Below are 16,433 nucleotides of genomic sequence, written 5' to 3'. Positions count from 1 at the left end.
TTTAATATACGGGGTAGGCTAAAAGCTACTTTACTGATAACATTTGTCGATAACAAAAATTCTTTGTTCTGAAGTTAATTGACGTGCAGCAGCTGCCATATTTCTTTCACCTGAAATTATAAAAAAAAAAAAAAAAAAAAAAAATTAAACATTGATAAAAAAAATCAAAAGAAATTAAAAAAAAAAAAAACAATTACGGTAAAGTAACTTTTTAGCCCATCCTAAAACTGCTAGAATGTTTAGAAAACTTGAAGATTTATTCTAATTATCATAAGTAGTTATAATTTCACAATATTAATTTGAACAAATTTTATTTCTTTATTTTTATTTCCATTTAAGTTTTCCTTTCCTAGTTTTATTTCCCTGTTGTATAAACTATGAGAGCTGTATAAGCTCTCATAGTACCCATCTGTAAAAAGAGAAATAAAACTGAATGTGAGACAGAGGAATTTCCCTACTTGAGTGTTCCTGGTAAGATTTATCCAAGTATACTTGAGAAACGTCTAAGAAAAATTGTAGAAATGAAGCTTGGTGAAGAACAAGATGGATTCAGGCCAAATAGAGATTGTCAGGATCAGATCTTCACTTTACGACAAATAGTCGAGAAAGCATGGGAATATAACAAAGATCTGGATTTAAGTTTTGTCGATTTGGAAAAGGCATATGACAAGGTGCCAAGAGAGAAGCTATTCAATACGATGGTGTCAATTGGGCATTATATCAAGCAATACTTAGTCTTTATATGAGTTGTAAGTCAGCAGTTAGAATTGAAGGAAGTACAGGAAGATGGTTTAATGTTAAATTTGGTGTGAGACAAGGATGTACATTATCCCCTCTGTTATTCATTATCTATATGGATCACATTATGAAGGAAAGTGGTATTAAACATGATATCAAACTTGGAGATGTTAATGTCAGCTCTTTGCTTTATGCAGATGATGTTATACTTCTAAATAAATCCGCTAGAAGTCTGCAAGATTCTCTGACTAAATTGAATAGCTGTTGTAATAGATATGATATGAAGGTCAGCAATAAAAAGACAATGAAAATAGGCAGAATCATTGAAAATGTCAATTGTGTTGTGAATGGAGAACCTGTGGAACAAGTAAAACATTTCAGCTATTTAGGCACGATTTTTACTGAAGATGGTAAATTAAATATAGAAATAGACAACAGAATCAGCAAAGCTGGTATGGTGGGAAGTCAATTGAATAAATTCATATGGAATAAGAGAGAAATTAGTCGGAACACTAAATTAGTGTTCCGACTTCTTGTATACAAGACAGTGTTCAAACCAGTTTTAACTTATGGATCTGAGAGCTGGGTCAGAAGTAAAACACTTGACCAAAGACTAGAGACTGCAGATATGAGAGTCCTGAGAAAGATTATAGGCGTGAACAGATGGCATCAATGGCAATATCATATTAAAAACGAGGATATTAGGAAAGAACTTGACATTGTCAGCATCCAGGAATGCGTTAGCAGAGCTAATCTCAGGTGGTATGGTCACTTAAACAGAATGGGCGAGGAAAGATTAGCAAAACAAGTGTTCTCTGCCAGGTTGGCAGCAAAACGACCCAGAGGAAGACCAAGATATAGGTGGATTGATACGGTACGAAGTGCCTTAAACGATAGAAATATAAGATCTGATAATGTTGGAGTCTTGACAAGTAACAGACTGATTTGGAGGAAAATTGTAGATAGGAAATTAATAATGATGTAATTTTTTTTTTCATGTAGTACTATCATATCCTGTACACCCCTTGAGGGTACATAGCAGGAATTTGATGATGATGATGATGTTGGCTGAAATGTGTGAGGAGAGGGGAGTAGAATTTGTAATGTGTGGAATGAGTTTGAAGGACGAAGTGAACTGTATGGGAGTGATGGACTGAATGCAGTGGTTATGGTGTGAGTCATTTGGAGAGGCTGTTGCTGGAAGGTAGAGAAGTGAGTATAGAGAATGGATTAGATCAAGTTGGAAATGATGTGGAAGAGCAGGAGAGTACGACAGGAGAGATTGAAGATGTGGTTATAAATGAGGAAGTAAGTGGCATGGAAAATGAGAGAATGGGTGTGCAAGATGAACAGGGAGGTTCAGGGTGGACAGGGGTACACAACGTGAGAAAGGTGGATGCTCCAAGAGGATGTGATAGCATGTGTGGAAAGGAATGGAATGACCCGGGATCAAGAGAAAACAGTTGGAATTGAAAAGGGTCTTAAACGAATAAGCGGAAAGGGAAATGGCCCCAGTCGAGCATGGAGAGATCAAATCGAATGAGTGTTATCAGTGGAACTAGCTGTAGATTCAGGAATCAGCTGTTGTGTTTATATACAAATGCTAGAAGTGTAAGAAACAAGGCAGATGAAATGGTTGCACTAATTGAGTATGTTCACCCAAAAATTGTTGGAATAAGTGAGACATGGTTAGATGAGGATGACATCCTGACAGAAATAGAGATGGAAGGATATGATGTGTTTCGTGAGGATAGAAGGGGGAGGGAGGGAGAGGGAGTGCTATTGATGATAGTGAAAGAGTTATGGCAGCCGGTGAAAATTTTAAGTGAGGATGATGCATATACAAAATAAAAAAAAAATTCTTTTTTTCCTAATCAGTAACCAATTTATTAATAAATAAATTTACTAAATTTAATAAATATTAAAAAATTGCTTTATTAAAAATATTTCACCCTCACCACGAACAAACACCAATAATAAAAGTTTCATAACTCACAGAAATAATGCACGCAAGCATACGATACACTACCCAAACGAGCGATGTCGGAATCACTGGTAACATGCAATGAGAAGCACAAACGAATATCGGCGAGACCAGCTGCAGTTGGCCTAATGTGATAATTCCAACACTGCGTTAGATTGCAGTGCAATCTAAAGCGTTACTCGAACAATTCCAATTATTAACTATTTAATCAATGTCAAAACATAAGCTGTAACCTTTAACATGTAAGCATTGTTATTATTTATAAACACAAACAAAATTTAATTTTTTCATTTTTTCCTTGGGGGTGCTGCAGTGTCGCAATGCTTATGTACGAGCCACCAATGGTCCATACAAAATAGAGATGCAAGAGGGAAATAGTTACAGTGGTTTGAGGCAGTATCATGTGAGATAGAGGTGAATGGAATGAAATACTTGGTTGGATTTTGTTATAGACCAGGAAATGTGGATGGTGACTATGAAATGTATAATCAAATTAGCCAAGGAAATAAAAAAAGGGTGATTATTATCAAAATTGGAGATGTTAATGTCAGCTCTTTGCTTTATGCAGATGATGTTATACTTCTAAATAAATCCGCTACAAGTCTGCAAGATTCTCTGACTAAATTGAATAGCTGTTGTAATAGGTATGGTATGAAGGTCAGCAATAAAAAGACAAAGACAATGAAAATAGGCAGAATCATTGAAAATGTCAACTGTGTTGTGAATGGAGAACCTGTGGAACAAGTAAAACATTTCAGCTATTTAGGCACGATTTTTACTGAAGATGGTAAATTAAATATAGAAATAGACAACAGAATCAGCAAAGCTGGTATGGTCAACTTAATAAATTCATATGGAATAAGAGAGAAATTAGTCAGAACACTAAATTAGCTGTATACAAGACAGTGTTCAAAATAGTTTTAACTTATGGATCTGAGAGCTGGGTCAGAAGTAAAACACTTGACCAAAGACCAGAGACCACAGATATCAGAGTCCTGAGAAAGATTAGAGGCTTGAACAGATGGCATCAATGGCAATATCATATTAAAAATGAGGATATTAGGAAAGAACTTGACATTTTCATCATCCAGGAATGCATTAGCAGAGCTAATCTCAGGTGGTATGGTCACTTAAATAGAATGGGAGAGGAAAGATTAGCAAAACAAGTGCTTTCTGCCAGGTTGGCAGGGGAAGACCAAGATATTGGTGGATTGATACGGTACAAAGTGCCTTAGACGATAGAAATATAAGATCTGATAATGTTGGAGTCTTGACAAGTAACAGACTGATTTGGAGGAAAATTGTAGATAGGAAGTTAGTAATGATGTAATTTTTTCATGTAGTACTTTCATATCCTGTACACCCCTTGATGGTACATGGCAGGAATTTGATGATGATGATGTAATTTATTAAAACTAGTACCACAGAATATGTTCAAATAGTTCAGGCTAACAAAAGGATGATTGACTCACCAAAGACACATGTATATATGTATTGTGTTAAAAAAAACTGAAACAAAAAAGTGGACATTTAAAAAGAATTAGTAATTTTTTATTTTTATTAGTTAACTGGCACTCCTGTTAGGAATCTCTGTGATATTAGATCTGGATCCTCTTTGATGTGGTTTTAAGTGCATATTAAAAGGGAAATAGAGCAAGAGTTTTTACTCATTCTTCTAATTATTATCTGTTACTTATATGATTTTTTTAATCATATAAGTAACAGATAATAATTTAGTAGATGCATAAGTAGATGAAACTGCCACTTTTAGGTGGCAGTTTCATCTACTTATGCTTATGAAAAAATATAAAGTTCACTGATCAAAAAAATGTTATTTTTCTATACATGATATTTGTATTACAGAATGAATAATGGAACAATTTTCTTTTCTTATTTAGAGCAACTGTGGGGCACAAATTCATATCCGTAGGTCTCTGATGAATCGTCCAGAAATTGGTAATTGTTTTTTTTCCCTCTTTGTTTATCAAGAACATTGATTAGATTTTAACCATGCTATCGGCCATGACGTGTATGACATCAAGGTTATCATGGATGTGAAGTGCATATTAAAATTGTAATACCATTGATATTACATTGAAATATATGATGGATATGAAGCGTATGAGGGTGAATATTTGATCCATAATGGCCGGTAAGGTGGTTAATTACATTTCAGATTTTCATAAACAGATGTACAATGTATTATATAATGTGTAGTGAGAGTGACTGCAAAGAGTCATTGGCCGGTAAGGTGGTTAATTACATTTCAGATTTTCATAAACAGATGTACAATGTATTATATAATGTGTAGTGAGAGTGACTGCAAAGAGTCATTGGCCGGTAAGGTGGTTAATTACATTTCAGATTTTCATAAACAGATGTACAATGTATTATATAATGTGTAGTGAGAGTGACTGCAAAGAGTCATATAAATATTTGTGTACTGTAGTTGTTAAGAACTGCATAAACTTCCATGTAAGAAATTAAGAACCTTTTGTAAAAGATTTTCAACTGAAGGCAAATTAGTCACTCTTATACAGGGCTTGCAATGTTTTTCCTTTCTGAAATTTATCTTCCCACTTTTCTTCAAACTAAGCAAACAAACCAGATAACACATGCAAATATCAGATATAATATTCTTGCCATTGTGACCACAGTCTCAATCATAATCCCAACTATTACTATACCATTATAGTAAAACTCACTATAACAAACTATTAAAACATTTCTAGTTAAAGCCTCAATGGTTAGTCATTGCTGTTCTGAAGGAACTTTGTGATAGTAAACTTTCCATTTATGATAAACTATTCCTTTGATACTTATACATTTACTATAGTGAAAGTATAAGAATTGGATGTATAAGTATGATAATGGAATGATATACATTGAAATGATCATGCAAAAATTGTATGGCCTTTTTAGGCCAAAGCCATTTCTTCTCAATAGTCTTAAAAGTTGTTTTTTTTTAGGCTATTATTCTTTTTTTTAAATTTTTTTTTTATAAATAGATATAAAATTTTAGGCCTTCATTTTGTTGTAATAACATATGTTTATATATTCTGTATAACAATCTGTTAATCACTCTGTACCTACTGATATGAGAAGCTGTCAGGTACATTTTACAGTTTTTATTGATAAAATGAGTTTTTGTTTTTATATCACTTGCACAGGTCCGCGCAGTTAGCCTAGTGGTTGTGCACTTTGCAACCATATGTCTGGAAAAGGAGTGTCCTGGGTTCGATTCCCATCAGTGACACGAGGAGCTGAAGGATCTTCCTGAGCCATAGCCAAGTTAGCCGGTCTTGGGCATGGACAGTAGGGTTTTCCCCCAGTTTATCCTGGGGCTTTTCATCCTGCAAAGCAGGCAAACCGGCCTTGAGAACTCGCCACTATGGACATAGGCTACAACGGGGCGTAGGGCTGACCACCTTATCCTGTGAATGGTTTGAGGTCTGATGATTAATAAACCCTCGACATCGCAAGGTAAAAGAGGGTAAAAGGAAGATGAGATGAGATCACTTGCACAAATAAGACCTATAGCAAATAAATTCTGTTGGTATTGATATTTGTTTTAAAAAGATGTAAATTGTAGTCCTTGGGAAATAGAGTATGATGCAAAAAAAAAGTGATGAATAACTACAATGATATATGTTATGGAGTAAACAGGTTTATTAATTAAAAAAAAAAAAAACGTTTGCACCCTGATATGTACATTCACAACTATTGGTGGAATCTCAGTCGAATAAAGCATTAGGTGCTCAAAATGGGCACCTTGTCTTTCAAGAGAGGTTTTGTAGCACATGCAAAGGTTCTCTATCATCTTGGAGAACAAGGGTTGGGACATCTGCTGGACATATGTCGTTTTATCCCTTAGTTCAAACAGGTTTGAAGGCAGATCATGGTGGAATATCCATTCCTTCACCATACCCCAAATGAAAGCATCGAGTGATGTAAGATCAGGAGAACATGAAGGGTTTGTGAATTCAGTGGAACTCTAAACAAACCTCCAGGGGAAGTGTCTGATAAATAGGCTCTAGAACCACATTATGTGTGACAGGTTGCTCTGCCCTGTTGGAATACCTCTGCACGAAATGGAATTTTTTTGCATAACACATCCTATGCATATACCGGGTGAACAGAACCAACACATTCTCAATGTAGCATTTGCTATTCAAGGTCACGGTTACATCACCCTCTTCAATGAAGTAGGGCCTAGTTATGCCGTGGCCAGAAACCATGCAGTGACCTTTTTCCTGTGAAGAGGTTTCTCTGGGACAAATTTCAGGTCTCAAGAAACCTGTAGTTCATCTGTTTAATGACGCTTAGATGGAAATGCACTTTGTCTAAGAACCAGACATTATGGAGGAAGGATGGATCTTCATAGACATTGGCCATCATCGGTGCATGGTAGTCCCACTGTGCAGTGTAATCTGTTGCTGATAAATACTGACCTACGTCATTCAGATTGGTAAAGGCCAGCTCCTTAAGGATTCTTTGTAATGACGGCCTCGGTTTCCCAAGTTTTATCGCTGTTCAGCATTGACTGTGTTTCTGAGACTAACACTTGATCCAGCACATGTCCATGTGCTGGAGCAAGCATTTTGTGTTAACAGTTGAGGTCTCCCTGGCAGAACATTCCTGGTAGATGTTGGAACATCTTGATTAAAGCAATGACACTATTGCTTTTGGCATGATGCTTAAATGATGAACAAACTGCTTGCAAACATGTCATAGGCTTGGACCATTTGCTCTACCAACTTCGTGTGAATGATAATAATGCTCAACAATAAACATATTTTCTTCCAATGTCAACTGTCAACACAATTGCTACAGCTTAATGTAATGGCACAGACTCTACACATGCTCTTCTATTAAAATGTATGCTGTTGAATGGCATATCCCATAGCACATGTACTGAAGTGGGGGGATGTCAAAGTTCAGTACTTTTTTGTGTGTGTCATACTATACTTCATGGGAAAGACTGTTCCATAGTACTGAGATAGATGGAATAGAAGATAACTATTAATAACAGGTTCAGTGTGTTTGCAGTTCAACTGTAAAAGAATGTTGGATAGCATGTTCATGTAGATTTAAGTGGAAATGGTGTGTGTATGTGTGTGGAGGGGGGGGGGCACAATAGATGCTAGTTCTGTTGAACAGTGGTTGCAAAGTATATCTATGAGTTAATGGAAATTAGCTCATGGAAATATCTCCACAGATATTTCCAGATCATGCAAATAAAAACAGTGCAAAAAATTGACAGTCATTTTTTGATTGTCTCATAGACATGAGTCTGTAAGAGAGCTGTCAATCAAACTGAACATTTCAAAACCACTCTCTTCTGAACTGCATAAAGAATTTTTAGAAATGTCTACTTTTGGGGTAGTTGCACTACCCCAAAAGTAAGAGTAATATTCCAAGATTGGGCAGATTTGAGATTCGTTTACAGAACAGGCAACTGCTCTGTAAACGAATTAAAAAGTAAACATGAGTTAAAAAGTGCCAAGATTTTTGGAACAGAAGATGCTAAAGAAATGATGTGATTATGCCAGGAAAGACTAGGAGTAAGAGTCAGTCTGAAAAGATAGATCTAATTTGACTTAAGTTGAGCATTATAAACGAGAAAGAGATTGGACATTAGGTCAAATGCTCTGGCTTATTCTCTGCATCCCTTGAAAGGCTATGTAGAGGTCTCCTCCCAGTTATCTAGCTTTAACCCTTAAACAATTCCTGTTGAAATTTAGATTTTAATAATTAAAAATAAAGATAAGCATTTTCAGGTTCTTTTTAACTGAAGTGAGTTTGTCAGTCACATATAGAAATGGCAGGGTTTACTTCCTGGAATTTCCTTTCTGCTAATTAAACAGTTTGTAGAATATCCAGTTATTAGACAGAAAACGCAGCTGCTTTGGTTGGATACCTAAACAGCAGCTTCTCTGCTTGAATTTTGTTGTTCACTTCTCTTCATAGCAGTTGAAGGCATTCTTTGTTAATGTTTTTATTGCCTTGGATGTTATGTCTCTTTTTTTTTTGATCTTTAATAATCGATGTTGATTATTTATTGTTATCGAAATTAGTAAATGATTTATTTATTTTATTTTATTTTATTTTTGACAAAATTGCTGGATTTGCCTAACATAATAAATCTTCCTGTTGGCCTCTAAATTTTCTCTTCTTCTTCTTCCTAACATGGAATTTAGGCCATGTGGCCTGTTCTGGTCTCATGCCATCTCTTTCTTGGTCTTCCGATTCTTCTTTTTCTACTTATTTTGTATCTGTATAATATTTTTGGTAGTCTGCTGTTGTCCATTCGATTTAAATGTTCTAGCCATTTTTGTTTATACTGTCTTATGTAGTAATTAATTGGTTTTATTTTCAGGGATTGTAAGATTTCTTCATTTGTTTTGTGGTCCCACTTGGTATATCCAGCTGTTTTTCTGAGGAACTTCATTTCTGCTGTTTGAATTCGTTTTTCATCTTTCCTTTTCATGGTCCATGTTTCGCTTCCGTATAGTAGAGTTAGTTTTGACAAGACATTATATAGTCTGATTCTAGTGTGTTTTTGTACCAGGGATGGCTTAAATATATTATTTATTATGCCATTTACTTTGACAAAGTTTGATATTTTAGTGTCTGTGTCTTTTTCTTCTTTGTATGACAGATCACATCCCAAGCATCTGAAAGTGTTTACTTGTTCTAGTATTTTATTATCTATCACTATTTTACTTCTTATTGGATTTTCTCCTTTGAATGCCATTATTTTTGTTTTTTATTTGGATATTGTCATATTATATTGCTTTGAGATATCATTTAATGATTTTAATGATCTTTGTAAGTCATCTTCTGATGTAGCTAATACTATTTGATCACCTGCAAATAGTAGTGTATCTATCTTCATTTGCGGGGTCATTTGTATACCAAATGGGTTATGCTGTTTCCAGATTGTTAATATTTCATTTATATATATATATATTGAAAAGCAGAGGTGAGAGGGTACATCCTTGTCTTACTCCTCTTGATATATCTTTCCATTCTGAGGTGTGTTCTAATTTAACTGCTATTTTATTTCCTGTATATATTTCTTGAATAGATTGTAAAAGTTGGTTTGGTATGTTTAAATCGGTTAATATTTTAAACAATTTTTGTCTACTAATTTTGTCAAAGGCTTTTTCATAATCAATAAAGGCCACGTGTGTTTCTTTTTGAAATTCTCTTCTCTATTAATAATTTTAAAGTAAAAATTGGATCTATGCAGGATCGGCCTTTTCGGAAATCATTTTGTTCTTCTAGTAATTTGTTTTCTACAATGCTGCTTAGTTTCTCTTTTAATATTCCTGCATATATTTTATATCCTGTATCTAAATTTTTAAAACTTAAAATTTGTATGGACTAGGTAAATTTACTATAGTGAATTTCCTTCGCAAATAGCATTGTGCCTAGGGGCAGTGGTTTGGATATTTCATTAGTTTGATAAAAGTGTGAAAATTGACCATATCATTAATTCTTTACTTCAAGTTTTTGCATTCTCCATTTATGTATTGCTAAATGCTCAGTACTGTCTAACTTGTACTGATTTTCTATTTGTGAGTTTAAAAATCTAAATTTTCCAAGAGTCAAAAGTCAGGAGGATGGTGAGTCTGTTAGTTTTGCTTTCATGTGAAACTAGTAACCTTTTGAAAATCACTGATAAGTTTGTTATCATAGGTAAGATTCGAACTGAGGTCTTTCCGTCCAAAAGATTCATCCATGTATCATTCTTTTGGCTGTGCTAAGAATGCATTCTTTAGAATTATGCTGAAAATATTTCAGAAATACCCTTTTTTTTAAGGTTATAAATAACATCTAAAATGTAGATATGTGTTTGTATAAAACACATACATATCTTACACACACATGTATGTATAATTAGGAAAACATTATTTTGGTTGCATTTTTGCTCTTTTTAAAAATTGTGTGTGTATATATATAAGGTGATCAAAATTAAAGTATCCCTGTTTAAGGCCTTGTGGAGTGCTGTCCAGTGATCCAAATGCTCCAAATCTTTGCAGGAATACATTGTGCATCATGAGGAAGTAATATCTGAGGGGGGGGGGGGAGTTACAAAATTCACCACTAGGGACACTGTATGATGTACTGAATTCAATGTAGTAATTTTTCCGTGTGTTAAGGAGAAAAGTGGCACACATTTTTATTCAACTTCCATTATGCATTCACAGGCTGTACTGTTCAATGTGCTGCCCTTTCCAGTATGCCTCGAACTGCATTCTTTGCACAGTATGTTCAGTGGCAGAATGTAGCTGGTTGGGATTAATATTGCCAACATGCTGTCTTTTAGTGCTAGCCAGTTATCAGCATGATCCTGATAAAATAATTTTATCAGGATAAAATAATTGGATAAAATCCCGTAATTTGATAAAATAAATTACGGGAGTTCACAGTACTATCTAGCCCCCCCAAATTTTATCCGGGCTGCAGAACCGGCATAAGCTGACAAATCAGACCTATGGCTGGGTCAGTATTCCTGACTGTAATCCGTGTGTCCTCAGACCGGTTTGCCTGCTTGCGAGATGAAAAACACCAGATAAACTGATGGAAAAAATCCTGCTGTCCACGCCCAAGACCAGCTAACTTGGCTATGGCTGAGGAAGAACCTTAAGCTCCTCACATCATTGACGGGAATCGAACCTAGGACACTTCTTCCCCAGGCATATGGTTATGAAGCGCAAAGCCACTAGGCTAACCATGCAGACATGATCCTGATAAACCTGGTCTTTGAGAAATCCCCAGAGCCAGAAGTCATGGGGATCAGATCAGACAAATGAGGTGGCCAATCAGTGGGAAACACATGACATGGCTGATCATTCTGGCTTCTATGAAATGGTCTTGAAGAACCACCTGTACAGATCGACCAGTGTGTGTGTGTGGGGGGGGGGGGGGGGGGGGCTCCATCTCACATAAAAATGACTGAATCTATGCATAGGCACATTTGTAGCTGTGGCACAACAAAATTGTTTATCATATCACGATACCTCTCGGAAGTAACTGAGCAGGTCACAGGACCTGACTGGTGAATGTCCTCAAAGAAGAATAGTCCAATGATAAACGAAGCTGTAAACCAACACCAGACATTAACTTTGGGCGAATGCGTAGGAATTTGTTGGATTGCATGCAAGTTTTGCATCGTCCATACCCAACAATTGTGGATATTCAGATAAAAGTGAGCCTCATCTCCCCAGAAAATCATCCATGGCTATGCAGCATTCAACTCCATTTGAACAAGGAATGTTAAAGCAAATGTCAGTTGATTTTCAAAGTCTTGCAGGCACAACTCTTGTATCAGGATTATCTTTAATGGATGGATAGAAATGCGTAATCTTTCATAGAATTTTCCAGGATTTTCTTACAGTTGTGTAAGGTACATCTCTGTGTCTTGATACAGCACGTGTACTGCAGGAACGAATGCTGTTATTCATGGCCTGTTCCACAATGGCAGTAGCAACTTCATTCAGTTGGTGCGAAGTGATTTTGCAACCTCTGCCATGTCTAGCTTCCAACGATCCCGTTTCTTAAAAACAACTAATCATTTATTGTAGAACATGTGGAGATAGTGGACCTCATTGACATTTGTTCAGGCAATGAAATTCATGGAGTGCATCAACATCATTGCAGTTGTTTAGGTAGTACAGCTTCACAAGCAAAGCATGTTGGGGCAAGGTTAGTGCCATTACTGTGGATGGTATTAACAACCAGAATGAAGGGAAAAATCCTGTGTCCATCTTTTTAAACTCGCCTGACATCTGCCAAGTTGTGTGCTATGCAAATTACATGCATTTGTGTTTATGATGCTCCCTAGTTGTGAATTTTGGAGCTGCCTCATCCCACATCCCTTGGATATCACTTCCACATGATGCACTGTTGGATTCTAATTATGTAGAAAATAGAATAAATGTTGTTTGATTCAGAATCCAACATGACTTTCCGTCATAAGAACTATATTTGTAGATATTATTTAATGTAAATAACATAAATTATAATTGATATTATATAACTACCTTAATTATGTCAAATATTTAATTGCTTAATCAAAGAAATGTGTTAATGGTAAATAGATTCTGTATTAAATGTTATTAAGCTGTTTTATTTATTGTTATGTCAATATTGTAAGAACTTATATTTGTAGTTTAACTGCGCATTTATTGAAATGCGATCATTCTATTTATTCCTTTTGTGAAAGCTTAATGTTATGTAATAACTCAATGTAGTTGTATAGCGTAATGTAACATTCGCGAGAATGTTTACGTCTATCGGTTGTCATGGAGACGCGTGGAAATAAACGGGCGCGTGTGAAGAGAGTTTTGTGGAGAAGAGAGAAAATAGATACGCAGTTGTAAGTGAGAGTCGGAACGGAACTTTGGAACTATAAGGTAGCAAGGAAGTAAACTGAAGAAGTAGATGTAATTAAAAGGTTCTTAGGGAAGAATTGAGTAGATATTTTTTTTCATAAGTGAATCTTATAGTTGGCTGAAAGCAAAGTCAGCCATAGTAATAAAAGGAAATTATTGCCGTAATCGGATAATTAGAGAACTGGACATTCAAAGAAGAATACTGAATAAATCCAGTCAGTCTACAATTACGACTTATTTCTATACTACCAAGAAAGGGAATTGTACGAAGTTAAACTAGTTGATGAATGATAAATAAGAATAATTAATGTACCTTATAGTTGTTATCTGGACTTTTGAAGCGCGATTAGTAATGTTTTAGTTATTTAGTGTTTCGCAAGTGTGATAAATACAATTTGAAAGTGTGCTCACAAAAATTGGAAGTACTGAAGATTATTTCTGGTAAGGACAGTCCTATTAGTTTATTTCAGTGTATGCAGATTTAAGTATTAGTTCCGTTGCGCTGTTTCTAAAATTTAACTGTAGCTTACCATCGAGGCTGAGAGTTGAAAATATAGACATTGAAGTGATATCTACCGTGGTTAGTGCCTGTTACGAGTTAATCGTAGAGTATAGTTGAGAGATACAAGGAAACTGATTAATTAAGAATTTCTATTGTAGTAAATTGAGTAAAGAAACTTTGTGATTCTGAAACTGTATTTGTATGTGAAAGTTTGGAAGATTGATTTATTGTGAATGACTTGACCTGATGTACTAGCTTGACTGAGTTGTCATATTTAAAAGTGGAATACATGTATTTGTTATATAACCATATATTAAATGTTTTGTTTGTTAATTTAAATATTGTGTTTGCCTGAATTTCTTTTTACTGCACCGTTCACAAAAATTCGGATCTAGCGGGAATCCCAGAAGGAAAGAAAATAAATACCATCGGCCTGAATGAGTGAAAAGACTGCTAACTAATTTTGAATTAATCTTACTAATTCATATAGACTTATCTAAGGATAGAGTGGCGCAGTATAATAGAAATTTCTCTACCCTTAGATCAGTGATCAATTTGCAATTAGTTTTCCTTTATTTTATGAAAGTGACTTTTAGCAAGATGGCGGATTTAGAATATAACATGAAAATAGAACGTCACGACAGCACAATATATTCCTGCAAAATTTTGCAGCATTTGGATCACTGGATGGTGCTCCATAAGGCCTTAAACGGGGATACTTTAATTTTGATCACCCTGTGTGTGCGTGCATGCACGCATGCATGTTTGTTTGTTTATATATATATATAATTGAATTCAAATAATTCATGTTTAACTGTTATAATGTTTAGTGAGTGTTGGCCTCGTGTGGGACTCTGAATGTCCAACCCTGGAGCATATCATGGAGGTTTTTCAGATAATTGGGATGTCTCTTAAGCTGAAAGATGTAAGTAGCATTATCGTATATTTTTCATAGGAATAAAATTAAAGCAATTTGTGTTTCTATAATGTTAATCAAGCAACTGTATACTTCAAGTGTTTGCCATAAGTTTTCATTTATATGGAATGCATATGGTTTAGTTATCAAGCAGATACCAGATAATACTGGATATCTCACTAGGAATGAAAAGAATGTTATGCAAGCCAAATCATAATTATATGCATATATATACCCTGATATACATTGATTCAAAATTGATTTGTTAATCTACTTACACTCATTTTGTCAACTCATCAACATTTGCTGATGTATTTAGTATTGTTTTTATATTAAGCCTTTCTTTTTCTTCATTTCATTTTATTTTATCAAAATATTGTTTATTTCTTTGTTCGTATAGCCGTTGTATATTCATCATAACACTAATTACGGGTATAGACCATATTGATCTGTTCCAATCTCATTATCCATCCAATATCCTTTTTTGAGGTCTACTCTGCTTTCTCTTTCTTTCCAATTGGCATAATAGTTTAGTATTTGTTTAGGGTATCAGGTGTTAGCCATTTGGTTTATTGTTCATTTTTGTTTATGATTGTTTAGTTTTTTCCCTATTGATTTCTTCCATTGTATATTCCTGTCATTTAATAATCTAGTTTTATCAAAAGTTTTAAATTTTCTTTCTGTTCTTGTTATTTGTAGCCATTTAGTTAGTAATCTTAATTTTATTTTAATGAGGAAGTGGTCACTACTTATTTCATATCGTGTGGACTCCAACATCTAAAGAAAATTTTGATGTCTTTTTCATTTAAGATAAAGTTTAAGATAATATTGATTTCCATCCTCTTGCTGCTATATTTATGTATGTTTTTATGTTTATAGAAAGAATTCATTATTTTAAGGTTATTATAAACTACAAATTCATAGTGAAGAATTATGGAGACACAACACACACGTTAGAATAATTACTTTACTTAACATTAGGAAAGTAACATTTGACATTTTGATCTCTGTATTGAGGTCAACATTAGGAAAAATACATATGTATAAGATACAAGCTACATGACACTGCACTATACAAAAGTAAAATGAATCTAAATGCTTGTTAATCTTTTAACCTAGCCTGACCTCTTTTGGGAACAAAAATAAAATAAATAAAAAATATAACTAAATTAAAAACGGAACTACATTAAACATTTCTAAAGTCTTCTCATATTGTGATTATCTTCTGGGTCATAGTGAAGAATTTATGGAGACATAAATTCTTCACTATGTTAAGAATTTATGAACTCCACTGAACTATGCTTCTAACACATGTTAGAAGCATAGTTCAGTGGCATGTAATTTGTATCTTATACATGTGTATTTTTCCTGATGATGACCTCAATACAGGGGTTGAAACGTTGAATGCTATTTCAACGTTTTCAAAGTAATTATTCTAACGTGTCTTGTGTCTCAATAAATTCTTCACTATGAATGCTGATGACCATGTAACCTTAAAAGAAAGAAGTATAAACTACAAAATTGATCAATTCTTTTACCATTCCTGTTTAGAGTATGTTCTCCATTTATTCATATATTACAATTAATTTTGGTGTTTCCAATACTTGGAAATTCTTCCATTTAAGTCTCCTGCTAATATTACATAATCATTTTTATTTCTTTTATTATATATATTTTGTAATTGATTATAAAATTCAATATTATCATCTTCTCTTCTTTCTTCTGGGGCATATAATCCAATTATTGTTAAATAACCTATCTATTTTTATTCTAGCTTCTATTATTAATTGATTCCATAATTTATAATATTTTAACTGTTTTGAAAGGGAATTACGAATCCAAATCCACCTGAATTTTTTCATGCTCTTGTTAGAATAGAAGTAATAATGT

The 16,433-nt window shown here is 34.3% G+C and overlaps 1 protein-coding gene across 2 annotated transcripts in view; it reads left to right on the top strand.

The window, feature by feature from the left end:
- Positions 1-16,433, top strand: part of ec (ubiquitin specific peptidase echinus) — a 126,720-nt gene that overhangs the window by 53,869 nt on the left and 56,418 nt on the right. For both annotated transcript variants that reach the window (XM_090409683.1, XM_090409681.1), the window contains 2 exons: positions 4,621-4,678; positions 14,458-14,552. In XM_090409683.1, coding sequence (XP_090265809.1) covers positions 4,621-4,678; positions 14,458-14,552 — 153 coding nt within the window. The remainder of the gene's footprint in view (positions 1-4,620; positions 4,679-14,457; positions 14,553-16,433) is intronic.

This window comes from Typopeltis vanoorti, chromosome 19, assembly GCF_054136105.1.
Source record: "Typopeltis vanoorti isolate ZY-2024b chromosome 19, IOZ_Tvanoo_1.0, whole genome shotgun sequence".
Classification (NCBI taxonomy): domain Eukaryota; kingdom Metazoa; phylum Arthropoda; class Arachnida; order Uropygi; family Thelyphonidae; genus Typopeltis; species Typopeltis vanoorti.
Note: the sequence above shows the minus strand (reverse complement) of the source record. Positions and strands in the feature narration are given on the sequence as shown.